Source organism: Anomaloglossus baeobatrachus, chromosome 1 (assembly GCF_048569485.1).
Source record: "Anomaloglossus baeobatrachus isolate aAnoBae1 chromosome 1, aAnoBae1.hap1, whole genome shotgun sequence".
Lineage (NCBI taxonomy): Eukaryota > Metazoa > Chordata > Amphibia > Anura > Aromobatidae > Anomaloglossus > Anomaloglossus baeobatrachus.
The window spans coordinates 441,989,738-442,014,739 of NC_134353.1; the positions used below are offsets into that span (position 1 = coordinate 441,989,738).

The 25,002-nt window shown below is 43.0% G+C and overlaps 1 protein-coding gene across 1 annotated transcript in view; it reads right to left on the reverse strand.

Annotated features, from left to right (window-relative positions):
* LOC142316860 (cartilage oligomeric matrix protein-like) overlaps positions 1–24,167 on the reverse strand; it is a 1,990,803-nt gene extending 1,966,636 nt beyond the window's left edge. The window contains exon 1 of the mRNA XM_075352653.1: positions 24,073–24,167. Within this exon, the coding sequence (XP_075208768.1) occupies positions 24,073–24,142 (70 nt within the window). The 5' untranslated portion in view covers positions 24,143–24,167. The remainder of the gene's footprint in view (positions 1–24,072) is intronic.
* Between the last annotated feature and the right edge of the window lie 835 nt (positions 24,168–25,002).

Below are 25,002 nucleotides of genomic sequence, written 5' to 3' on the forward strand. Positions count from 1 at the left end.
TACTTAATCCTGTGCACTATATGTCCTATTGGGGACCTCTATGTTGGAGAAACAGGACAGAGACTGAGAGCAAGGATGAGATCTCACCGCCACACAATTACAGACAAAAATAAACATTTACCTGTGGCCAAACATTTCTGTGCTTTAGGACACAACATAAACCATATGAAAGTTGTCATATTAAAAGGCAACTTCAGATCACAGAGCCATCGCAGGGTCTGGGAATACAAATTCATTAACATGTTTAACTCTGTGGACACAGAACTCAACCTGTCAGAAGGATTTATGGCTCATTATAAAATCTGAGGAGCCTATTCCAGAGATTCACCAGACCTCTGATCCTACATGGATATTGGGACAATAAAACTCTCACTCCACTAATCAAAGCTAATTAAGGATTCACTTTCTAAGCTCAGTGTTTGTTTATGTAAATGTCTTTTACGTAAATGTCTTTTATTATGCCATCCCTCTGCTCTGTTTGTGCATAGATTTGTGTTTCTTCAGATATTTTGTCATACCATGCCTGATGAAGGGACCTGAGATGTCTTGAAAGCTTGCTTTGTAACATCACTTTACTTTATTTAGTTAGCCATTAAAAAGATTATCATTTTGTTCCTCTCACTGAGAACATTCAATAACATAGTGATGTGTGATGCCGCAGGAACGAGGAACAACATCGCTACTGATCAGACAACGATTTTTCATAAATAAATGACCTCTCTCAGACAAACGATTTTTGCCACTTTTGCGATCGTTTAAGGTCGCTCCAGCCTGTCACACGCTGCGATGTCGCTAACGACGCCGGATGTGCGTCACAAACACCGTGACCGCGACCATCATTAGCGATGTCGCAACATGTAAATGGCCCTTTAGACTGGCTCACAAGGTCAGTAGTGCGGTGTTCTGAAGCCAAATATAGTAGAGTAATATAGCGAATGCTTCGGCACTCAGACAAGAAAGAGGAAAGAAAGAGAAAATTCTTTATCTATAGTGCTTTTTATTTTAGTGAGTGAAAAAAAAAAATGTCTTACATCCTGTCTGACGTTTCGGCTTAAAACATCAGCCTTTTTCAAGGTTTACATGTCAAAAAGGACATCTGGAAGGGGAAGAGAAAGCAACCATAGAGATGAAGAAACAAGGTTGGTGGCCTTATTGTTAGTACTGACAAGAGTCCTCTAAGATTCCAGTGATGTCCTAACGGAGATGTGTAGACTGCACACCATATAGTTGCTGACTTAATGAAGGGGCTCACAGCGCCTGAAGTTGTTTTACGTAAATAAAGGAAAATATGTCCTTTTGAGTAATGTAGAAGATCCATCTGCAACCTTGGTGCAATAACAAAATAAGGGGAACCTGCGAAAAATCGCATACGAAATGAAAGTCTGCGTTGTATATAGCGTTGTGCCTGAATATCCTTGGACAAGGAATGCAATTTAAAGGCAACACCTCCTATACAGAATAGATAATAAGAAATGGACAACTCTCATTGTAATAGGAATAATGCCTGGGGAATGGAGGTGAATCTATATATTCAAGCCTGTGAGACTGGCAGGGTACTGTGTAATAGTGGTGGCAGAGCACTTTGACTCACTAAAATAAAAAGCACTATAGATAAAGAATTTTCTCTTTTTTTTCCTCTTTCTTGTGAGTGCTGAAGCATTTGCTATATTATTATTGTACCCTTGTTGGCACATCGGATAGCTCCCTAAACCTTTGTTAACTACATAGGTTTTATGCAGCAATACATATTGGAGACTCCTATTTTCCCTGATTTATGGTTTATCACATTTCTATATTTGTACATTTAGTTCTTGTTGTACTTTATGCCAATATAATGTTATGGTGTTTTTATCACATTTTTGGCCCTGTTTGTGTTGGTTAGTGTATATATGTGTTCTTGAGCTTTTTAACATTGTTTTATAAAGTTAATCATTTTTTATGGCACGATTAGTCAACACTTTTTTGTACAGTATTCACTCTACACATGTGGATCTGAGTTTATTTTGTCATACTGAGGCATTATTTATTTTGCTCTCCTCTGGCGAGTATGAGCTATTTTAATAGCAATGGATTTTGTGTATTACTTGTTACTAAACCCTGTTGTAACCAATAAGAACGAGAAAACGAAAATGCAAAAACACTTTTTTTAATACTCCATATAGCATGCAATTTAAAAGATTAAAAATGTTGTGTTTAACTATTTACCTGTGCTATACTAAAATAATGTTTTGAAACATATTGTAAAAGCTGCCAAGCTGTCTCAAAGAGAGGAAAATCACTGTGAAATATCACTCTCCATATCTTTGTGGATAAAATTTCAAAGAAACCTTGGCTAAGCCTGAAAGGGTTTTCTAAATGTGAAGGCAGGAGATGTAGTGTTTGAAGGCACACAGTAGTAAAATCGGAGATAGGAATGCCGCATGGTGTGGTTCGCTGTATTGATTTTATCCACAGAGATACACACCATGTAGTCTACTTTACAACATGTTTGGCCTGCAATGTTAAATTATTGAACTTAAGAAAAGAATTGCAGGATACTTATCTTACATTAATAAAAAAAAGATACTAAGAGTAACAAAACATTTCCTACAGATAAATGAGATTTAGATTTTTTGGAGTTGAGAGCATTGAATGCCTTTCATAAGTGGTGATTGGCTGAGACAGCTATTATTTAGAGAAGCTTCATGGATGTTGAAATTAAATTCAAAATCGCCAAATGGTTTGAATTTTAGGCATGTCTGTCTTTCATTTACTGAATTCTGTAATGGCATCACTGTATGTGTTTTCTCTGATTATTTAATGTATAGTATCTGTAATGGTGGAATATGGGGGTTGTGTATAATGTTGTGTAGGTTCGTAGTTTAGGCGTGGTGTTCTGTCCATTCTGTGTACAATGTCTTGTTAAGTTAGGTTAAACACCCCCAGTCGGGCTTTTGTTCCTATGTCTGAGGGAGGGGGCCTGGGATCCACCTAAACTCTGCTTACCTTGGGGATTATTCTGTCTGTATAAGAACATCAAGAGAGAAGGAGTAACATTGATCCTCTGAGGGAGAAGCTGACACCCTAGAGAGACTGTGAGAAACCCTGATTTCCCTGGAAAAGGACTGCTGGAGGATTGTTACTGATCTCTGGGACACTTATGCCATTACTGGACTACTTTATACTCTGTGTGGTGGATTATTTGACTGGACCTTCTGACTTGCTTGGAATAAATGTTCTTTGGATTGCTCAATCATGTCTCACTCTGTTGATTGTGTGATATTGGAAAAGGACCCTGTGACAACTGGTGGCAGTGGTGGGATCAACAGAGCTCAGCCCAATGGAGATCCACCCACAGAGTGAGTAATGATAAGTTTAATAATAATAAGTTTTATTTCTATAGCGCCAACATATTCCACAGCGCAGAGTGAGTACATAAACTGGACCGTATCCAGTCTAGAGGAGAGAGCCAGAGATCTGAGCCTGAGCTACCGGGGACTGAGTAAAGAGGCCTTAATTGAGCTACTGGTGGGTGTGAGCCAATCCACTTCCTCCCAGATGTCTGACGGACAAGCACTGAAGACGAGGATCCCTGCCACAAAAAGCCGGTGGTTGGTGTGATTCGAAAAAGAGATGGCAGTACTGGGCCCAGGTGTATCTCAGGAGTATAAGGAGGAGGATTTTCGCCGAGCACAGAGGAGACAAGAAGCAATGGAGTCCAGCAGAGGGAGTAATATGAGTTGGAGTGTAAACCCAGTGATCCGGGAGCCTGTACGGAATACGGGGTTCTTCAAGGACTTTGAGCAGCAGTGTGCCGTGATGGAGGTACCCCACTCTGGCTGGATGCATTTTTTATGAACATTTGCGTTTGTTAGTGGGACTCCTGAACGGAAGCCTGGCAGAGGCTTATCACACCATTGACTCAGAGCAGAACCGGGATTAAAACAATGTAAAGCACACTATCTTAGATTACCATGCTATCACCCCGGACTCACATAGGGCACAGTTCCGAGCCTTCCCATGCACCATGGGGGATCGTTTAGGATGTATGCCCATAAGATGTCCTAGGCATGTGGGAGATGGCTGGTAGCGAAAAATGCCTTCACTGTGGAAGACATTATACAGGTATTTCTTATAGAACAATTTCTTTACAAGTGTTCCTCAGAAATACGGGAATGGGTCAGAGAGTGCACGCTCTTATGATCCGGTAACTGTGGAAGAGTACAAAAAAATCCCATAGGTAGAAAAACACCAAGAAAAACAAGAGTAGTTGGAACCTGAGCTGACCGCAATCTGCTAACTGTCAGACCACACTAGAAGTAGCCGTGGAGCGTCCCTAAACACCTAGATGCCACGTCATAGCTGGAGAAACTAGCTACACGTCACAGATAGAAATGAGGAAATCTACCTTGCCTTAGAGATGTCCCCAAAGGAATAGACAGCCCCTAACGTATAAAAAAGAAAAATAGCAATCTCCTGATAGTAAAAATAGCCCTGGAGGTCAAACGACCTCCCCCTACTATATCAGGTACTCAGGTAAATAATGGGAGAAACAAAATACCAAAAAGAACACAAAAAATACAAAAGTGCAAATAATCAAGTTTGACAGGGAGAATCTCCCTTTTCTTGCAGAAGAGCTAGCACAGGGGAACCCTCATGCTCACCAAACTAGAAAAGCAAATCTTCACCTGCAAGAAAACAGATTCCAAATAAAACAAAAGTAAAACAAACACCCTAAGGTATAAATCAGGAAGCAAAGCAAAAGCTTGAAAACTTATCTGCAGAGGTCTTGCACAGGAAAACAGGGAAGGACAGAACTCCAAGCCAGGTTCAGAGACTGAAAAAAGTTCAACTATCACCAGCGCCAGCAAGGCAAAAAGTGCTCTTCTGTATACACCAGGCTTGTCTGCAATAGGACTTCCTTAATTCCCAATTAACACCAACACCTGTCTGAGTCACAGACTCAGACTCATCTTCACTACCAATCCTGGCCACCAGAGGGAACTCCAAAACAGCACCCACACAGATGACATTCACAACAGTACCCCCCCTTGAGGAGGGGTAACCGAACTCTCACCAGAACCACCGGGTATGTCAAGATGGGCAAGATGGAAGGCACAAACTAATTTCTCAGCGTGAATGTCAGAAGCAAAAACCCAAGAATTGTCCCCCTGACCAAAACCCTTCCACTTAACAAGGTACTGGAGTTTTCATCTATTAAAACGGGAATCCAAAATTTTCTCTACCTCATACTGCAGATCCCCTCCTACCAATACTGGATCCAGAGGTGCCGCTGTGGGACCTACTGGCTCCACATGTTTCTTCAACAAAGACTTATGAAAAACATTTTGAATTTTAAACGACTCAGGAAGAGCAAAACGAAAAGATATGGGATTAATAATCTCCGAAATCTTATAGGGCCCAATAAATCTTGGCTTAAATTTAGGTCAAGAAACTCTCATAGGAACATTCCTGGAGGACAATCAAACCATGTCTCCCACTTTAAACCGGGGACCAACTGTCCTACGTCGGTTGGCAAACCTTTGAGCATTCTCCTGGGACTGAAACAATTTGTCCACTACTTGAGCCCAAATCTGCTGCATTCTCTCCACCACAGAATCAACTCCCGGACAGGCCAAAGCCTCAACCTGCCCTGAAGAGAACCTAGGATGAAATCCAAAATTGCAGAAAAAAGGAGACCTCAAAGTAGCAGAGCTTGCCCTATTATTGAGAGCAAACTCTGCCAAGGTCAAAAAAGAAACCCAGTCATCTTGATGCGCAGATACAAAACATCTCAAATAGGTTTGCAAGGTCTGATTAGTTCTCTTTGTCTGGCCATTGGTCTGAGGGTGAAAAGCGGAAGTAAAAGACAGTTCAATTCCTAATCTACTGTAGAACAAAATGCTCTCCAAAATCTGGACACAGACTGAACTCCTCTGTCTGACACGATATTTTCAGGAATACCATGTAAACGAACCATTTGTTGAAAAAACAAGTGCACAAACTCTGATGAAGATGGCAACTTCAGTAATGATACAAAATGTAGCATCTTAGAGAATCTATCACAAATAACCCAAATAACCGACATCCTTTGAGAGACAGGAAGATCCAAAATAAAATCCATAGCAATATGAGTCCAAGGTCTCTTAGGCACAGGTAATGGCAACAACAACCCATTAGAATGTGAACAACAAGGCTTGGACCTGGACAAATCCCACAAGATTGCACAAAACTCCTGACATCCCGAGACAAAAAAGGTCAACAAAAAGACTTACTTACAAGATCCCTAGTACCAAAAATCCCAGGATGACCAGCCAATAAGGAACAATGAATTTTGGACATAACTCTAGTCCTCCATTGATCAGGAACATACAGTTTCCCCACAGGGCATCTCTCAGGTTTGTCCCCCTGAAATCTCTCAAGTGCTAACCTCAAATCAGGCGAAATGAAGGAAAGGACCCTACCTTTTTTTTTTTATTATTATTATTATTATTATTATTATTATTATTAATTTATAGAGCACCATTAATTCCATGGTGCTGTACATGAGAAGGGGTTACATACAGAATACATATACAAGTTACGGTAGACAGACTAGTACAGAGGGAAGAGGGCCCTACCCTTGTAGGCTTACATTCTATAGGATTTTGGGGAGGAGACAGTAGGTGGGGTCTAGATTGGGCGGCAGCTCCGCACGGTGGTCGGGTGGCAGCTCTGCACGGTGGTCGGGCGGCAGCTTCGCACGGTGGTCAGGCGGCAGCTCTGCTCGGTGGTCGGGCGGCAGCTCCGCACGGTGGTCGGGCGGCAGCTCTGCACGGTGGTCGGGCGGCAACTCCGCACGGTGGTAGGGCGGCAGCTCTGCACGGTGGTCGGGCGGCAGCTCCTTCACGCACCTTCATTCAGGATGTTAGCTGGCTCCGCAACATCAAGAGAATCAGCAAAGAAACTCCTAGAGAGAGCATCGGCTTTAATATTCTTGATGCCCAGAAGAAAAGAGACCACAAAATTGAAACAAGTAAAACATAGAGCCACCTGCTGCCTAGGATTCAGTCTCTTGGCAGATTCAAGATAGGTCAGATACTTATGATTAGTGAGCACCACAATTTGATGTCTTGCTCCCTCAAGGCAGTGTCTCCTTCCTCAAAGGCCCACTTCATAGCCAATAATTCTCGATTACCCACATCATAATTTCGTTCAGATGGAGAAAACTTCCGAGAGAAGAAGGCACAAGGCTTAAGCTTGGAAGTACTAGGATCTCTTTGAGACAAAACTGCACCTTCTCCAATCTCTGAGGCATCGATCTCCACTTGAAACGGAAGAGAAACATCAGGTTGCTGCAGGACTGGGGCAGAAGTGAAACTCTTTTTAAGCTTCTGTAAGGCCATAATTGCCTCTGATGTCCAATTCTCAATATCAGCTCCCTTTTTGTTCAAATCAGTCAAAGGCTTAACCACACTAGAGAAATTGTCTATAAATATATGGTAAAAATTGGCAAAACCCAAAAATTTTTGAAGGAATTTAAAAGAGGTTGGCTGAACTCATGAATGGCCTGAACCTTGACCGGATCCATTTCAATAGAAGCCGGGGACAAAATAAACCCCAAAAGGAAATTTTCTGTACACCAAAGAGACATTTTGATTTGACTGTACATTTTGATTTGACTGTACAATGAATTTTCCTTAAGTATCTGAAAAACTGTCTGAACTTTCTGAACATGAGCATCCCAATCATGAGAAAAAAAAATCAAAATATCATCCAAATAGAAAATCAGAAATTTGCCAATTAGATCCCGAAAAATATCATTCATGAATGACTGAAAGACGGAGGGGCATTAGTAAGCCCAAAAGGCATCACTAGGTACTAGAGATGAGCCACCCCCCTAGAGTTTGAGTTCGGTTTGTCGAACGGAGGACAAGTTCGTCGAATGTTCAACGAACGTTCGATGAACCAACTCGAACCCCATTGAAAACAGTGGCACACAAACACATAAAAACACATTATACATGTTCACATACAGTTAATAAACATTGCTATAACACTTACAAGTCCCCGCGACGCGTCCTGACCTCTGTCTCCCGCCGCTTTTCCTTCCGGTAATCGCTGCGTCCTCCCGGTAACCAGCACTGATGATAGGACCTTCCGTGGTGTGAAAAAAAGCATGTGACCAGTCACGTGTCTATTATCTCATTTGCTACAGACTGGTCACATGGCTAGACATCATGCTAGGTCCTGTCGGTGTATCTCTCCGGTACTCGGTGATCGTTCCAGCATCTCTGTGAACTGGCGAAATGCTCTGGCACACGGTCGGCTTCCCAGTTCTTGCATGTGGGCGCTCTTTACAGAGTCAGCCCACATGCAGGGACTGGCTGCCACAGCCGGTAAATAGCAGCACCGGGAAAAACGTGATCGGAGATTGCCGTTGCTATAGTAATGGTGGCAGCAGTGACATCACCGCTTACAGCCCGCAGCCTCTGCTCACTCACTGAGTGATTAGACTGCACGGAGCAGCAGCGTTCTTCCTCCCATGCAGTGCTGTCTGATGTAGCAGAGCTGCATGGGTTGAAAGAGAAAGAAGACAGAAGACCAGGATCGTGGAAAGGTGACAGGGAGTAATAAACATGGAGTCTCTAAGTGTGTCTGTGTATTTATTTCTATTAAAGTATTTTTTCTCTGTGTGGTGTCTTTTTTTAACCCTTTATTGGAGATTCTTAATGGCCTGGTCAAACTTGCCTGACATTAAGAATCTCTGGCTTAATCAGAGCCAGTAAAACAAAGCTAGTATTAACCCATTATTACCCAGCAAGCCACCCGGCTTCAGGGCTGCTGGAAGAGTTGGATACAGCGCCAGGTGATGGCGCTTCTATGAAAGCGGCATTTTCGGGGGGGGGGCTGCAGACTGCAATTCGCAGCAGAAGGGCCCAGAAAGCTCGGGCCAACCTGTGCTGTGGATTCCAATCCCCAGCTGCCTAGTTGTACCCGGCTGGACACAAAAATGGGGCGAAGCCTATGTTGGGTTTTTTTAAATTATTTCTTGAAATTCATGAAATAATTAAAATATGGCTTCCCTATTTCTTTAGTTCCCAGCCGGATACAAATAGGCAGCTGGGGGTTGGGGGCAGCCGTACCTGCCTGCTGTACCTGGCTAGCATACAAAAATATGGCGAAGCCCACGTCATTTTTTTGGGGGGGGGGCAAAAAACTCCTGCACACAGTCCTGGATGGAGTATGCTGAGCCTTGTAGTTCTGCAGCTGTTGTCTGCTCTCCTGCATACACTAGTGAATGGAACATCCTGAGCCTTGTAGTTCTTCAGCTGCTGTCTGCTCTCCTCCAAGGGTCAGCATACTCCATCCAGGACTGTATGCAGGAGTTTTTTGCCCCCAAAAAATTTTATTAGACAAGGAGAGAGAGAGAAAGAGAGAGAAACAGAGAGAGAGAGAGGAGAGAGAGAGGGAGAGAGAGAGAGGGAGAGAGAAAGAGAGAGAGAAAGACAGAGAAAGAGAGAGAGAGAAAAAGAGAGATAGAGAGAGAGAGGGAGAGAGAGAGAAGAGAGAGAGGAGAGAGCAATGCAGCCTCATTCCGTGAACTGCTCCAGTTTTAGAGGTGTGTCCCGTGGCTCACAGCTGATGTCCGGCTCCTCCCCTCAGTGCATAATTTGATTAAATTATAAATAAATAATAATTATAATTTAAAATTAAAAATAAATTCAATTCTTTACCGGGACGCGAACTCGTGAGCTAATGCTTCTTAGCCGAGAGCTCTAACCATGAGAAACATAGGAAGGTTTGGTAATCTTTACCTATATACTGCAGTAGAGAATCTAGAAGCAGATTGTTTAGCTGCAAAGATGGATGGACGGACGGGCGGACGGACGGACGGGCGGGCGGACGGACGGGTGGATGGGAGGATGGATGGGCGGGCAAACACCGGCAGCACCGCACTCATCACCGCACACACGCAGGCACTGCAACCCCCATCATTCTCCCCTCAGTGCATAATTAAATTAAATTATAATTATAAATAAATAATAACTATAATTTAAAATTAAAAATAAATTAAATTCTTTACCGGGGCGGCCAGGACTTGAAATCGTGAACTAATGCTTCTTAAGAGTACTTTACACGCTGTGATCTCGCTAGCGAGATCGCAAGCGATCATACCCGCCCTCGTCGGTTGTGCCACATGGGCAAATCGCTGCCCGTGGTGCACAACTTCGCTTAACCCTGTCACACGGACTTACCTGCCCTGCGACGTCGCTCTGGCCAGCGAACCGCCTCCATTCTAAGGGGGCAGTTCGTGCGGCGTCATAGCGTCGTCACACGGCAGGCATCCAATAGAAGTGGAGGAGCGGAGATGAGCGGGATGTAACATCCCACCCACCTCCTTCCTTCTGCATTGCCGGTGGAGGCAGGTAAGGAGATATTCGTCGCTCCTGCGGTGTCACACAGAGCGATGTGTGGTGCCGCAGGAGTGACGAACAACATCGTACCTACAGCAGCAATATTAAGGAAATGAGCGACGTGTCAACGAGCAACGATTTTTCACGTTTTTGTGCTCGTTGATCGTCGCTCATTGGTGTTACACGTTGCGATGTCGGTAACGACGCCGGATGTGCGTCACTACCGACATGACCCCGACGATATATCGTTACCGATATCGCAGCATGTAAAGCCCGCTTTAGACGAGAGCTCTAACCATTGAGCCACTGTCTCTAATGAGAAACAGGCAGATTTGGTAATCTTGACATCTTTATTGCAGAATGAAGTCTCCAGTGACAGCGCGGCTCACTTCAGGTGCTACGTGGAGAGGACACAGAGCGCTCCCTGCATCTTCATGTAGCAGAGCTGACAGTGTCGCGTGGATTACTTCGGACCTGGATTGTTGATTGGGGATTAATAAAGAGGTAAATGAGGTGTTTTTTGTCTTTTATTCCAAATAAAGGATTTTTCGCTGTGTGTGTTTATTTACTTTCACTTACAGTTTAATCATGGAAGGTATCTCGGGGAGACGCCTGCCATGATTAACTCCTTATTACCCCGATTGCCACCGCACCAGGGCAATTCGGGATGAGCCGGGTAGAGTTCCGGGACTGCCGCATCTAATGGATGCGGCAATTCTGGGCGGCTGCTGGGTGATATTGTAAGGGTGGAAGGCTCCCCATAACGTGGCGCTCTCCATACTGACAATACCAGCCTCCAGCTGTGTGGCTTTATCTTGGCTGGTATCAAATATGGGGGGAACCGCAGGGTTTTTTTTATTATTTACTTATCTATTTTACTGCACGATATAGACACGCCCACCGGCGGCTGTAATTGGTTGCAGTGAGACAGCAGTCACTCATCGTGAGGGCGTGTCTGACTGCAACCAATCATGGGCGCCGGTGGGCGGAGAAAGCACGGAATAACTGATTGAATAATAAAGCGGCAGCCATTTTCAAAAGAGGAAATGCCGCCAGAGATTTCTGACAGCCGTGCAGCGAGGCACCTGTGATCGGTGAGTAGGAAAGAGAGAGGGATTGTGCAGGGGATGCAGGATGCATGCAGATACGCAAGGTGCGCACATACTTACTGTTAAAAGCCACGCTTTTGGTGATCTAACCGTTCTCGAACGCAACTCGAACTGCCGAACTTTTAGCAAATAGTTCGAGTTCGTCGAACGACTCGAACACCCCCCAAAATCACTCGAACATGAAATTGGCAAACCATTCAACTTGAACATCGCTTATCTCTACTAGGTACTCAAATGCCACTCAGGGGTATTAAAGGCTGTCTTCCATTCATCACCCTCCTTAATTCGAATGTGATTGTACGCTTCCCTAAGATCAAGTTTCGTAAACCACTTAGCTCCCTTTACTCTGGAAAACAGGTCTGACATCAAAGGTAATGGATACTGCAAATTAACAGTGATTTTATTAAGGAGACGATAGTCAATACAAGGTCTCAATGACCCATCCTTCTTGGACAGAAAGAAAGTACCCGCACTCATAGGTGACGAGGATGGTCTAATTGGACCTTTCTCCAATGACTCCTTAATATAGGGTCTCATAGCATCATGTTCGGGAAAAGATAGATTAAAGATCCATCCCTTAGAAAATTTGCAACCTGGCATTAATTCAATGGCGCAAGCACACTCCATGTGGGGGGGGCAAAGAATCAGAACCAGTCTCATTAAACACGTCAAGAAAATCTGACAAATATTCAGGCACATCATGTAGCGGAGGGGAAATAGAGAACACAGAAAGATCATTATGCACACATTGACAACTCCAACTAACCACAGACAAGGATCTCCAATCTAGATCTGGATTATGGGTTTGCAACCAAGGGAATCCCAGCATCAAAATATCGTGCAAGTTGTGTAATATTAAAAATTTACAATCCTCCTGATGAACTGGCGCAACCTTCATTGTTACCTGGGTCCAAAACTGGGGTTTATTTTATGCTAGGGGTGTAGCATCAATGCCCCTTAAAGGAATAGGAGTTTGTAAAGGTACCATTGGAAAACCACAATTCTTAGCAAACCCAAAATCCATCAAGTTCAGGGAGGCCCCTGAATCAAGAAAGGCCATAACCGAAAATGAGGATAAAGAGCAAATCAAAGAGACGGACAAAAGAAATTTAGGTTGCACAGTCCCCACCACAAAAGAACAAGCAAATCTTTTTTCCCATTTAGGGCAGACAGAAATAATGTGAGACACGTCACCACAATAGAAACACAACTTATTTTTCCATCTAAAACCCTGTCGCTCAGCAATAGAGAGGACCCTATCACACTGCATAGGCTCTGAAGACTATTCCACAAGCAATATATCAGCACGCATCATTTTGTACTCGCGTAAACGCCTATCAATCTGAATGGCTAAAGTCATAGAGGCATCAAGACCAGAAGGAATAGGAAATCCCACCATAGCATCCTTCACTGCATCCGTGAGACCCTTACGAAAAAGCGCCGCAAGTGCATCATCATTCGCTTTGGTAAGGACCGCCCACTTTCTGAATTTCTGACAAAAAATTTCAGCGGAATCCTGACCTTGGATCAAAACCAGCAAGGCATCCTCTGCTTCATCAATAACTTTGGGCTCATCATACAACAAGCCCAGGGCCTAAAAAAAGGAATCCACAGTAGCAAGAATCGGATCATCAGGAGACAATGAAAAGGCCCAGTCCTGAGGGTCACCACGCAACAAAAAGATGACAATCTTAACATGCTGCACAGGGCTCGCTGTGGACTTAGGTTTTAAGGTAAAAAACAATTTATATATTTTTAAAGTTTAGGAATTTAGACGTATCCCCCGAGAACAATTCAGGAACAGGAATTTTAGGTTCTAAAAGTCTGTCTAAGATAAGCTGATATTGCCTGAACCTCAGAGGAGAGATGCTCAACACGCTCAACCAACTATTCCATGTCAACAGAAGATCTTCCATGGAACCCAAAGAATAAGAGGAAAAATATATAGAGATAAAAACAAATTTCCCTTCTTTGAGGAACTTTTTTTGTTGGCCGGTGATACTGTTATGATCCGGTAACTGTGGAAGATTACAAACAAATCCCATAGGTAGAAAAACACCAAGAAATACAAGAGTAGTTGGAACCTGAGCTGACCGCAATCCCCTAACTAGAAGTAGCCATGGAGCGTTCCTTAACACCTAGACACCACGTTGCAGCCGGAGAAACTAGCTACACCTCACAGATCAAAATGATGAAATCTACCTTGCCTCAGAGAAGTCCCCAAAGGAATAGCCAGCCCCTGACATATAGAGGTTATGGTGATGTAGGAAAACTCGATACACAGATAGGATAAATAGATTTAGCAAAAGCGAGGCCCGACTATCTAGATACAAAGGAAAAAAAAGAAAATGATTGAGATCAGTACAAAAACCCTGCAGAAAAATACCAATCTCCTGATAGTAAAAATAGCCCTGGAGGTCAAGCGACCTCCCCCCCACTATATAAGGTACTCTTGTAAATAATGGGAGAAACAAAATACCAAAAAGAACACAAAAAATCTGCACACCATACTTTTCACCTGCAAGAAAACAGATTCCAAATAAAACAAAAGAAAAAGAAACACCGTAAGGTGTAAATCAGGAAGCAAAGCAAAAGCTTGCAAACATATCTGCAGAGGTCTTGCACAGGAAAACAGGGAAGGACAGAACTCCAAGCCAGGCTCAGAGATAGAGGAAAATTCAACGATCACCAGTGCCAGCAAGGCAAAAAGTGCTCTCCTATATACACCAGGCTTGTCTGCAATAGGACTTCCTTAATTCCCAATTAACGCCGACACCTGTCTGAGTCACAGACTCAGACTCAGCTTCACTACCATTCCTGGCCACGAGAGGGAGCTCCAAAACAGCACCCATACAGACGACATTTACAACAGCACGCTATGCATCTTAGATAAATCTCCAGCCCTGGCTGATGAGGCCCTTGTTATCTGACCGCAATGGAGGACACTCCTGGACAATAAACCACAGCCTGCTCATGTTCCCCCGGCCCTCTCCAGTTATGTCTGCCCCTCCAACCAGCCACAGACTGATGACAACCACAGCTCACAATCCTGGACCCTAACAGTTCTGACCATACCCTGGGGGAATCACAGAGAGGAGATGTTATGGGTGCGGGCAACCTGGGTACCTGCAATCCAGTTGTCCTCGGAGTTAGCCCCACGCACCTCCACCTTGTCCGGTGCATTTTGTGCATTCCATCCTGCCTGAGGAAGAGGTACAACCACCTCCACTGGAGTGTACCGCTGATCACTGCACCATAGATGCCTCTGTTGAAGTATATGGGCTCAGGCCATTGTCACCAGGTGCTCCTACTGCTTTCTACAGAATGGGCATTGAAAGGAGTACAACACAGGGGAGATGTTATCGATGTGGGCAGCCTGGGCATTTGCAAGACACTTGCCATGCTGGTCGATTGAGAAATGACCTTGCACAAAATCGACCTGTTCATTCTCTACAGCCAAATACAATGGAGGAAGCGTTCTCACTCCTTCAAGTTGACTTGCCTAATGGCTCAGACACTCATGGTCGACACTAGGGGTTTATGGGGTGCGAGCCACAGCCCCGAGTTCCTCTTACCATCAAAGTAAGCACTTACTGGATGGACAAAGAGTGATTTGATTTTGTGACTCCGGTGCATTTCTCACAATAGCTGAATCTTGGTGGTTCGGCCAGAGGTGATACATCATGGACCAGGGATTGTTATGGAATTGGCTGGAGAACAAAGGAGGAATATCCCAAAGGCGACTGTAGATCTGGACTTTGGCTTTGGGTTCAAGTAATGTGTGGCTGGGGTGATGAGCGGCCTGCCTGCAGATATTCTCCTAGGAAGTGATGTGGGAGATCTACAATGTCAATTTGTGGGTGCAGGAACCACAGTTTGAGTGGAGGACACAAAGGGAAGCTTGTCCTTCCAACCCTACCACTGTACAAGTAACTATCCACAACTGAGCAAAATGGACTTAAGTGAGGTGGCCAGAGGTCTGTATAGACCTCATGGTGTACTCACTTATTACGAAGGAGGGAGAAGTTGTGATATTGGAATATCGGGGTTGTGTATAATTTTGTGTAGGTTCGTAGTTTAGGCATGGTGTTCTGTCCATTCTGTGTACATTGTCCTGCTAAGTTAGGTTAATCACCCCCCAGCCAGACTTTTGTTCCTACGTCTGAGGGAGGGGGCCTGGGATCCACCTAAATGCTCTGCTTACCTGGGGGATTATCCTGTCTGTAAGAGAACTTCAAGACAGAAGGAGTAAGATTGATCCTCTGAGGGAGAAGCTGACACCCTCGAGAGACTGTGAGAGACCCCGATTTCCCTGGAAAAGGACTGCTGGAGGATTGTGACTGATCTCTGGGACATTTATGCCATTACTGGACTACTTTATACTCTGTGTGATGGATTATTTGATGGACCTTCTGACTTGCTTGGAATGAATGTTCTTTGGATTGCTCAATCATCTCTCGCTCTGTTGATTGTGTGATATTTTAGAAAGACCCCGTGGGAGTATCTATGTTCAATAAATATATATTTAGCTGTGTTTTGTACATTAAGGGGTTAATTTAGTATCACTTATGATTGGATAATTCAACCTGTTAGTCAATGGCTAACGGCACTGTGTATGTGAGAAACACGTCACTCTTTGGACAATGGTAAATATAGTTATTCTTTTAATGGCTTTACAATAATGAAGGAAAAGGGTTTTCATTTAAAGTGGATGTATTGGGCTTTTTATTTTTGGATTATTTTTAATGTTGTCAGTCTGTAACAAAATTAGCACCTATGGATATCGATCATTCATATGGACTATATCTGGTGATGTGGTAAGCCTTGTCAAAACGACTTTTACACACTAAAACCACATTTTCTGCATTTCAGAAATTGGCCAGTGACCTCAGTAATTCCTTTGGCTCAATGCAAGCAAATGGCTACCATGGGCCTCTGTCAGGGTATCCATCTGAACATGTTTTTTAAAGGATTCTGACATAAACCCAGATGTAGTTCTCATCTGAGAGAAGTGAATTAATATCTACCTTGGCTAATATGGTTGTGAGAAATCAGACTTACTGTTGGTGATTACCTCATATTGTCACCTCAAGGTGACCCAGGTAGGTGAGCTTTTATAGTTTAAAGAGTTGGTCCACTACACAGCATAGTTGCCACACATCGATGTAAAGCTAAAAAAAAAGGCTTTTCTCAATTACCTTGTAGTAAATTCAGCCTCTAAGCGGTGCTATTTTGGTCCGCTCATCCCCATCACATGACCCCCCAGGCTTTGTGACCTCTGAGATCTGACAATGTCGCGTCAACTTCCAGTTGATGTGACATCACTGAGGTGGGCTCCTGTCTCCCTGAGTGACTGGGCTGTGAGTGGAGTTTCGTCAGAGCCCAGCATCGCTCTTGCTTATTGCATTCTGCAGTGAAGGAAGGAGCAGGAGCAATGCTGAGCTGTAATGAGCGGTGAAACTCCACCCACAGCCCAGTCACTCAGGCAGACTGGAGCCCACCTCAGTGATATCGGGTCAACTGGAAGATGACATGACTTCACGAGATCTCAGAGGTCACGAAGCAAGGGGTCACATGATAGGGATGAGCAGACCGCTTACAGGCAGAATGTACTACACAAGGTATTTGAGAAAAACCTTCTTTATGACCTTTACATTGATGTGTGGCCACTATGTTTTGTAGTGGTCTACCCCTTTAATGCCATGTCATATTCTTCCATAAAAACACCAGTGATTAAAGTTTTATTATTAAAAAAAGAATATTCTGAAATATCAGTAGCCATAATACATTTATACAGCTAAGGTCATCTTCACTCTAGATTCTAGAACCATGGCTTTAGTGTTTATGTGAGCTACGCCAGATCTTCTATTTTCAAACACATATTGATACATTTTGAAAGACTCTTTTGTCTTTTAGTGAACTCTGATTGGTTCCTATTGAATGCAAGTATTTTTATAGCAAATATAGAGCAAACCCTGTTGATCTCATGCTTAAACAGTACTGTACAATAAATGGTTAAAGCATGTCTGCACTTTCAGAATAAACTGATCCAATTTATGACTTGATGGAACTGCAGCTGTACGTTAACTAGGCCAAAATTACTACTCCAGCAGGATACAGCTAAGCCCCCACTAGGTTGAGGCATCACAGGTGCAGGAGGAGAAAATAACACACACACGCACTTCCAAATATGCAGTTTTACCATCCAGCTATCACCCCCTCCATATTTGGAAATGTGTATGTGATTTGCTCCTCCTGCACCTGTGATGCCTCCACCTAGTAGGGGTTAGCTGTATCCTGCTGGAGTAATAGTTTTTGGCCTAGGTAATGTACAGCTGCAGTTCCATCTTTGCTGTAAGTAATGATATTTATTCCTTTTTTTGCTGCTTTTTTATACAATTTATGACTTGTAACATATTTTTTACCAGGCTCTATCTCTAACTTTCATTTGTTTCTGGGTAAGTAGGTGGAGACATACTCTGTGCTAGATGTGTCTAAAAACACTGCAAACAGAAAGAAGGATTGCTGCTCTTCTTTCTTTGTGTTGTACACACACAGAGGCAGTGGAAGCATGGAGGTCAATGAATCTCAATTATGAGCTGTGCAGCTGTGAATCAACCATGTTTCCCCAAAAATAAGCCCTTGCAGGATTGTTTGTCTTTTTCGGAGTAAGGCTTAAATATAAGCCTTACCATAAAATAAGCCCTAGTCACGGTTCAATAATGAAGTGTCCATGCAGCTAAAAAAGTTAAAATGAACTGCAGGACACTTCATTATAGAAAGCAACCACCCCCAAAAGAATGAAGACAGACCCCACAATCATACTCATCAGACCGGGACACTGTGGAATGCGGGAACCTGCGGTGGAACGCTTTGAGAACCTGTGGTGGAACGTACACACGCCACACACACACACACACACACATACATTCTGTGATATCTGCAGGTCCTTGATGCGCTCCACTGCAGATCCTCACATTCAGAGCATCCCAGATCCCCCTGTCTGCCAGAAGCAGTGCGGTATCACAAGATGTGTATGTGTGTGTATATGTATGTATACATGTGTGTGTGTCTGATGTGTCTGTGATATGTGTGTGTCAGTGCCGGGCCAGCCAGAAGCAGGGAGGACTGCTGTGGAGAAGGCAAGAACCTGCTGGGAGCGCCCACTGATGATCTGGGAGCGACTTAGATGTCCATGGTTTGGTAAGTATGATTCTCCTGGGGTAGGGCTTGCCTTTTGGGGGATAAACGTACCCCAACCTCTGTTTCCCTCAAAATATACCCCACCCCCAAAATAAGCCCTAGCACATTTTTTCGGGGAAAAAAATAAAATGACAGTGTCTTATTTTTGGGGAAATATGGTAGCTGTAATGTCACCACTAAAGGGAGTCAGCACATTGTATGTGTAATGAGAACAACCACTAGAGGGAGCCAGACCACAAGGCGTCCCAGGTAACTAAGTGGTTGCTAAGAGGAGTCATGCTAGCTGAGTCAAAGCCGAGAGGAAGCGCAGTACAAGGGAGAAGGAGGAAGAAGCCAGAAGTTGGTAACCGAGAGAGCAAGCTGAAAGAATGCTGGGATGGGACAACAAACAGGGTGCAGGAGGGAAGAACGGAAGGTAACACAAGATGAGGGTATGAGAGGCAGGGAGGCCGGGCAGAACAGAAGTGAGGCAGCTCAGGCAGAACAGATGTCATGGAGGTCAGGAAAGGTCACGGGAGGTAGCGGACAGAATCTAGAGCACTTCCAGGGACCAGGAGAGCACCTTGCAGAGCAGGAATATAATTGGTGCCATGATGATGGAGGGAACGTCCTGAAAACGCGGCATGCTCCCAGGAACGAGGAATAGAAGGATAGGCTCCTCTCACTGGGAAAAGCCGACCATGGAATCAGGTGACTGATACAACTCTGCGACAGCAGAGTGCAAACAGTATCATGACAGTAGCTCTAGGATAAGCTAAAAACTTTGCTAAAAGCCTGTACATCGATCTTTTTTCTTTCTCTGTCTCTCTTACTTTGCTACTTCCTCTTCTTCACAGTCCTCTTTTTAAATACTTTAATACCAAACTATAAGCTGATGCCACAGTCAGCTTTCAGTCTTTTTGGATATGGAAAAAACTGAATTGAGCAGTTTTTCAGCATAAATAGTCAGTTCATGAGGAAGCAAAGTGGGGAAGAAGTGGTTAATAACTGGATAAAGAAGCATAATTATATAATAATACACATTACAATTTCTTATATTTGCAAGTAACAAAACAAAGAAAAATGTGAGACCAAATGTAATAATAATAATAATAATAACTTATATTTTTATAGCACCAACATATTCCGCAGTGCTTTACAATTCAGAGGGGACATGTACAGACAATATGAGACAATACAAAATAACAAAATTAAGATACCAGGAGGAGTGAGGGCCCTGCTCGTTAGCTTACAGTCTATGAGGAAATAGGGGAGGCACAAAAGGTGAATGGGGGAGAGAAAAGCTTGTCATATATGGTCCAGCCATCGATTTAATAAGGTATTCAAAACCAGTTGCATGAACCCGTCATCGGCCAGAATTTATACAGATACAGGGGACAAAAATTGGAAGTAAATTTTATGAAGGGCAGAAGGGACTAGATTAGATCAGGGCAGTGAGGTGATAGGCTAGTCTAAAGAAATGCGTTTTTAGGGCCCGCTTAAAGGTGTGGATGCTGGGAATTAATTGGAATGCTCTTGGTAGTGTGTTCCAGAGCATAGGCGCAGCTCGTGAGAAATTTTGAAGACGGGAGTTGGAGGTTCGAATTGTTGAGGATGTCAGTCTTAGGTCATTAGCAGAGCGGAGGGCATGGGTGGGGTGATAGATAGAGATGAGGGAGGAGATGTAGGGTGGTGCAAAGCCGTGGAGAGCTTTGTGAGTGAGAGTGATAAGTTTATGTTAGATTCTGTAGCGGATAGGTAACCAGTGCAATGACTGGCAAAGAGCAGAGGCAGCAGTGAAGTGGTTGCAGAGGAAAATGATCCTGGCTGTGGCAATCAGGGTGGATTGGAGAGGGGAGAGTTTAGTAACAGGGAGACCAATTAGTAAAGAATTACAATAATCCAGGTGAGAATGAATGAGAGCGACAGTAAGAGTCAACGGTAAGAAAAGGTCGAATTCTTGAAATGTTTTTGAGGTGGAAATGACAAGAACGAGCATGTGAACGAATGTGGGGAGTGAAGGAGAGATAGGAGTCAAATATAACCCCAAGACAGCGGGTGTTCTGCTGGGGCGTAATGGTAGAGCCACACACAGAAATGGTAATATTGGGTTTTGGAAGGTTAGGGGAGGGAGGAAACAGGAGAAGTTCAGTTTTTGACAGGTTCAGTATTAGATAGAGGGAGGACATGATGTTGGAGACAGCGGACAGAGAATCGGTAGTATTTTGTAATAGTGCAGGGGTGATGTCAGGAGAAGATGTGTACATTTGGGTGTCATCAGCATAGAGATGATACTGGAAACCAAATCTGCTGATTGTTTGTCCAGTGGGGGCAGTGTATAGAGAGAAAAGGAGGAGGCCTAGGACTGAACCCTGATGAACCGTGACCATAAGGGGAAGAGGAGAGGAGCCTGCAAAGGATACAGTGAATGAGTGGTCAGAGAGGTAAGATGAGAACCAAGAAAGAACGGTGTCCTTGAGCCCGATAGAGCGGAGCATAGTGAGGAGTAGCTGGTGTATTTTTTAGATTATATATAACAAAATAAGTTTTTCAAATGAGTATTAATTAAAAACACACACAATTGCAGGATAAAAGAGGCAGAGATGCCTGGCAAAAATTTGTTTACAAATCACATTTAATAAGGAGGCTAAAGGTAAGGCCTGGGTAAGTATAAATACATTAAAATTAGCAATGTATAACAGCAGTGATAAAAAGCATACTGACAGTGTACCACAACAAAAAACATGCATATGTTACAATATAAATAAATAAATAACTATAAATAATATCTGTTTGTTGTAAGCCAAAGACAGTTAGAGGTCATTAGCAGTCTGGGATCTGCCAAACCCAGCATGCATTTCTCAAGGCAATTGCATCACGCCCTAGTTCATCTACTTCCTCAATATCCTAGTCACATGATTCCTTTAAAGGGAACCTGTCATCAGAAATTTAGCTTTAAACCTAAAAGTTTCCCCTTCTGCAGCTCATGGGCTGCATTCCAGCAAGGTTCCTATAGTTTTTGTGCCCCCTTTTAAACCAAATTAAATACTTTGTAAAGTTGTACCTTTTAGTATGCAATTCTTGTAAATTATTCATGGGGGCAGGCTCTCTGGTGTCCGTTACTGTCCCTACTGCCGATTTACGCCGTCCCCCAATGCTCCATTTCATACATCAGGACGCTGCCCACTGCACCTGAGGTCCCTTGCATGCGCCGTGCGACTGTGCACTGTGTGCACAGTGACCGCTGGTGACGTGTGTCGCAGGCACGAGGTTATGGGTGGCGCTGTGATTGCATCAGCAAGTTCCCGCCCATAATCTCGTGCCGCCCTTTCCCCTCTGCCTCCAGCATTCTGCGCAAGCGCTGGTCAGATAACGGTTATGGGCAGCGCTGTAATTGTCATCAGCAATGCCCGCCCATAATCTCATCCCAGCAAGCGCTGGCCAGATGACCCGACGTCACCTCTTTCCCATCTTACCCTGCAGCAGGAAATAGATGGGAGGAGCGGAGCAGGACACCACTGGTTACGAGAGGTGACGTCGGGTCATCTGGCCAGCGCTTGCGCAGAACGCTGGAGGCAGCGGTCACCAGCAGTCACTGTGCACACAGTGCACAGTCGCGTGGCGCATGCGCGGGACCTCAGGCGCAGTGGGCGGCATCCTGATGTATGAAATTGAGCATTGGGGGACGGCGTAAATCGGCAGGAGGGACAGTAATGGACACCAGAGAGCCCGCCCCCATGGATAATTTACAAGAATTGCATACTAAAAGGTACAACTTTACAAAGTATTTAATTTGGTTTAAAAGGGGGCACAAAAACTATAGGAACCTTGCTAGAATGCAGCACAGGAGCTGCAGAAGGGGAAACTTTTAGGTTTAAAGCTAAATTTCTGATGACAGGTTCCCTTTAATACTTCCGGTTTAGTGTTACCATTATCCCTCAGGTTTTAAAGAAACTTCATCTTGTCAGTTTTGATTGGATCCCTTATCCTATATACAGGTCATACACATACACACTAGCTACCCCTGGATGAAGGATCCCTTGCGAAATGTGCATCGGGTTTGTCAAGTCCGTGGCCAATAATCACCTCTAACTGGCTTTGGCGTGCATCAAACGAGTACTATTTCAAGTTGTTTATTTATTTTGCAACATAGATGTGTATACCTTTATAAGGCACACTGTCAGTATGCTTTTTATCACTGCTTTTATACATTGGCATTATTTTAATGTATTTATACTTACCTAGGCCTTACCTTTAGCCTCTTTATAAAATGTAATTTGTATACAAATGTGTACCAGGCGTCTCTCCCTCTTTTCTCCCGCACCTGTGTCTGTTTTTTATTATTACTCAGTTGTAAAATAGTTTTTATTATATATTATTTAATAAATAAGATATCTTTGTTTATATTTGAGCTTGCAGTTTTCTGTTTTGGTAGATGTAGCTATTATGCATATAATACATGATATCCTTGTGGTTAATTTATTATATTTGCTAGCACTATTGATGTATTTAACAAAAACATATCACAATATATTTTATTTGCTTGCACTATTAATGTATTCAATTCTTTTACTTTAGGATGAGTGCTACTTAGAAATGATTAATGTTCAAATATACAGCAGGTTCCCAGGGCATCAGCTGAAACTTTAACAATTAAAACTAAGTATAGCAAATGGAACAATTTATTAACTTGTCAGTCTGTTAATATAGTGCCAATTGGCTCGCTAAGCTGTGGCTACGCAGCATGTCATCCTAAGACATGACATTAAAATAACATGCTTCATTAGTAGCTACATCAAAAATGTTATTTTTAAATGAAAACAGACAAGATAGATTTCAGAATAATATTAACACCAGACAAACCCTTTTTAGTTAAAATGAGAAACTGTCCATGGGATATTCTGCTTATATAATCCAGTTCTCTTGCTATCAGGAACCCTGCTTGACATATCAGGTCCTCTTAACCTACTCTCTTATGTGACCCTCCTCTCTGGTTTACATAGGATCAACAAATTGTGCATTGCCTTGTTTTACCCAAATCCCTTAAGAGCATTTCAAAAAGGACATATTAATCTGTACAACTTTTTCAAATGTGGATTGAGAATGAATGTAAGACTCATTAAGACATATTACAGGACTCTTCCTTAAAAAATTAGCCAAATGTAACTAATATTTTACTAGATGCTATTATGTGAAATTTTTCATTAAACTTTACAAATCAATTGATTTGTAATGCAAATATTTTTTGCAGCAAATTAATGCAAGTCAGAAATGCAATGGGACATTCATTTTATGGATCTAGGCATATAGCTCTACTTGTATTGGATAAAAATATTCAGTCAATGGAAACTGATATAATAAGTAAAAAATGCAATTGTCTTTACAAATGTAAAATTATTACATACCTTTTCCTGATACCAACTGGCAGAATCCATACAAACTATACAAGAACAACATAAAAAGTATTGGAAGCATAGTGAGATATAGGTGCCACTGTCTGTACTCCTTCCCTGCACAAAGTCTCTGCATCTGAGTCCAAGGTTTCATGCATTTAAAGGCTGAATTTTTTTTACCCTTGGCTGAAGGTCAGGATTGGCAACAGTGCTGTAAAACACCAATTTCTCATTCTATCCAAATATTTATTTTTCCTTCAACATCAATGTTAATGAGCTAGCAAGTATAAAAAACATGTTTCTACTTACATCTGCGATGCTGCTTAAGTTTGTGAACCCTTCAGAATTTTTACATAAATTTGACCTAGTACTACGATACGATACGATACGATACGATACACTTTATTGATCCCGTGGGAAATTATGGTATCACAGCAGCACAACTTAAATCATAACATGAATTACTTAATTGACAAGACAGTAGAGTTGACAGAAGAACATTATACATTAGATTAGGACATACACAGCGGGTGAACTGAAAGTAGAAGAAATAAAGTAGACATTCACCTTGATGATTTAACACTAATGTTATTGTTGTACATTCCCATAGCAGTTGGCACAAATGATTTCCTATATTTTTCCTTCTTACACCTCAGAAGGATTAGCCGGTTACTGAAAGAGCTCTTCTGTCTCATGAAGAGCTCATATAATGGATGTGCATTATTATTCATCATCGCCATACACTTTTTCAGAGTTCTTCTCTCCACTACCTCCTCAGAAGAGTCCAGATTGCAGCAAACAGCAGAGCTTGCCTTCTTGATAAGCTTATTCAGCTTATTAGCATCAGAGACCCGCACACTACTACCCCAGCATATGAGTGCAAAAAAGATGGCACTTGCCACTACAGACTGGTAGAACATATCTAACATTTTTCTGCACACA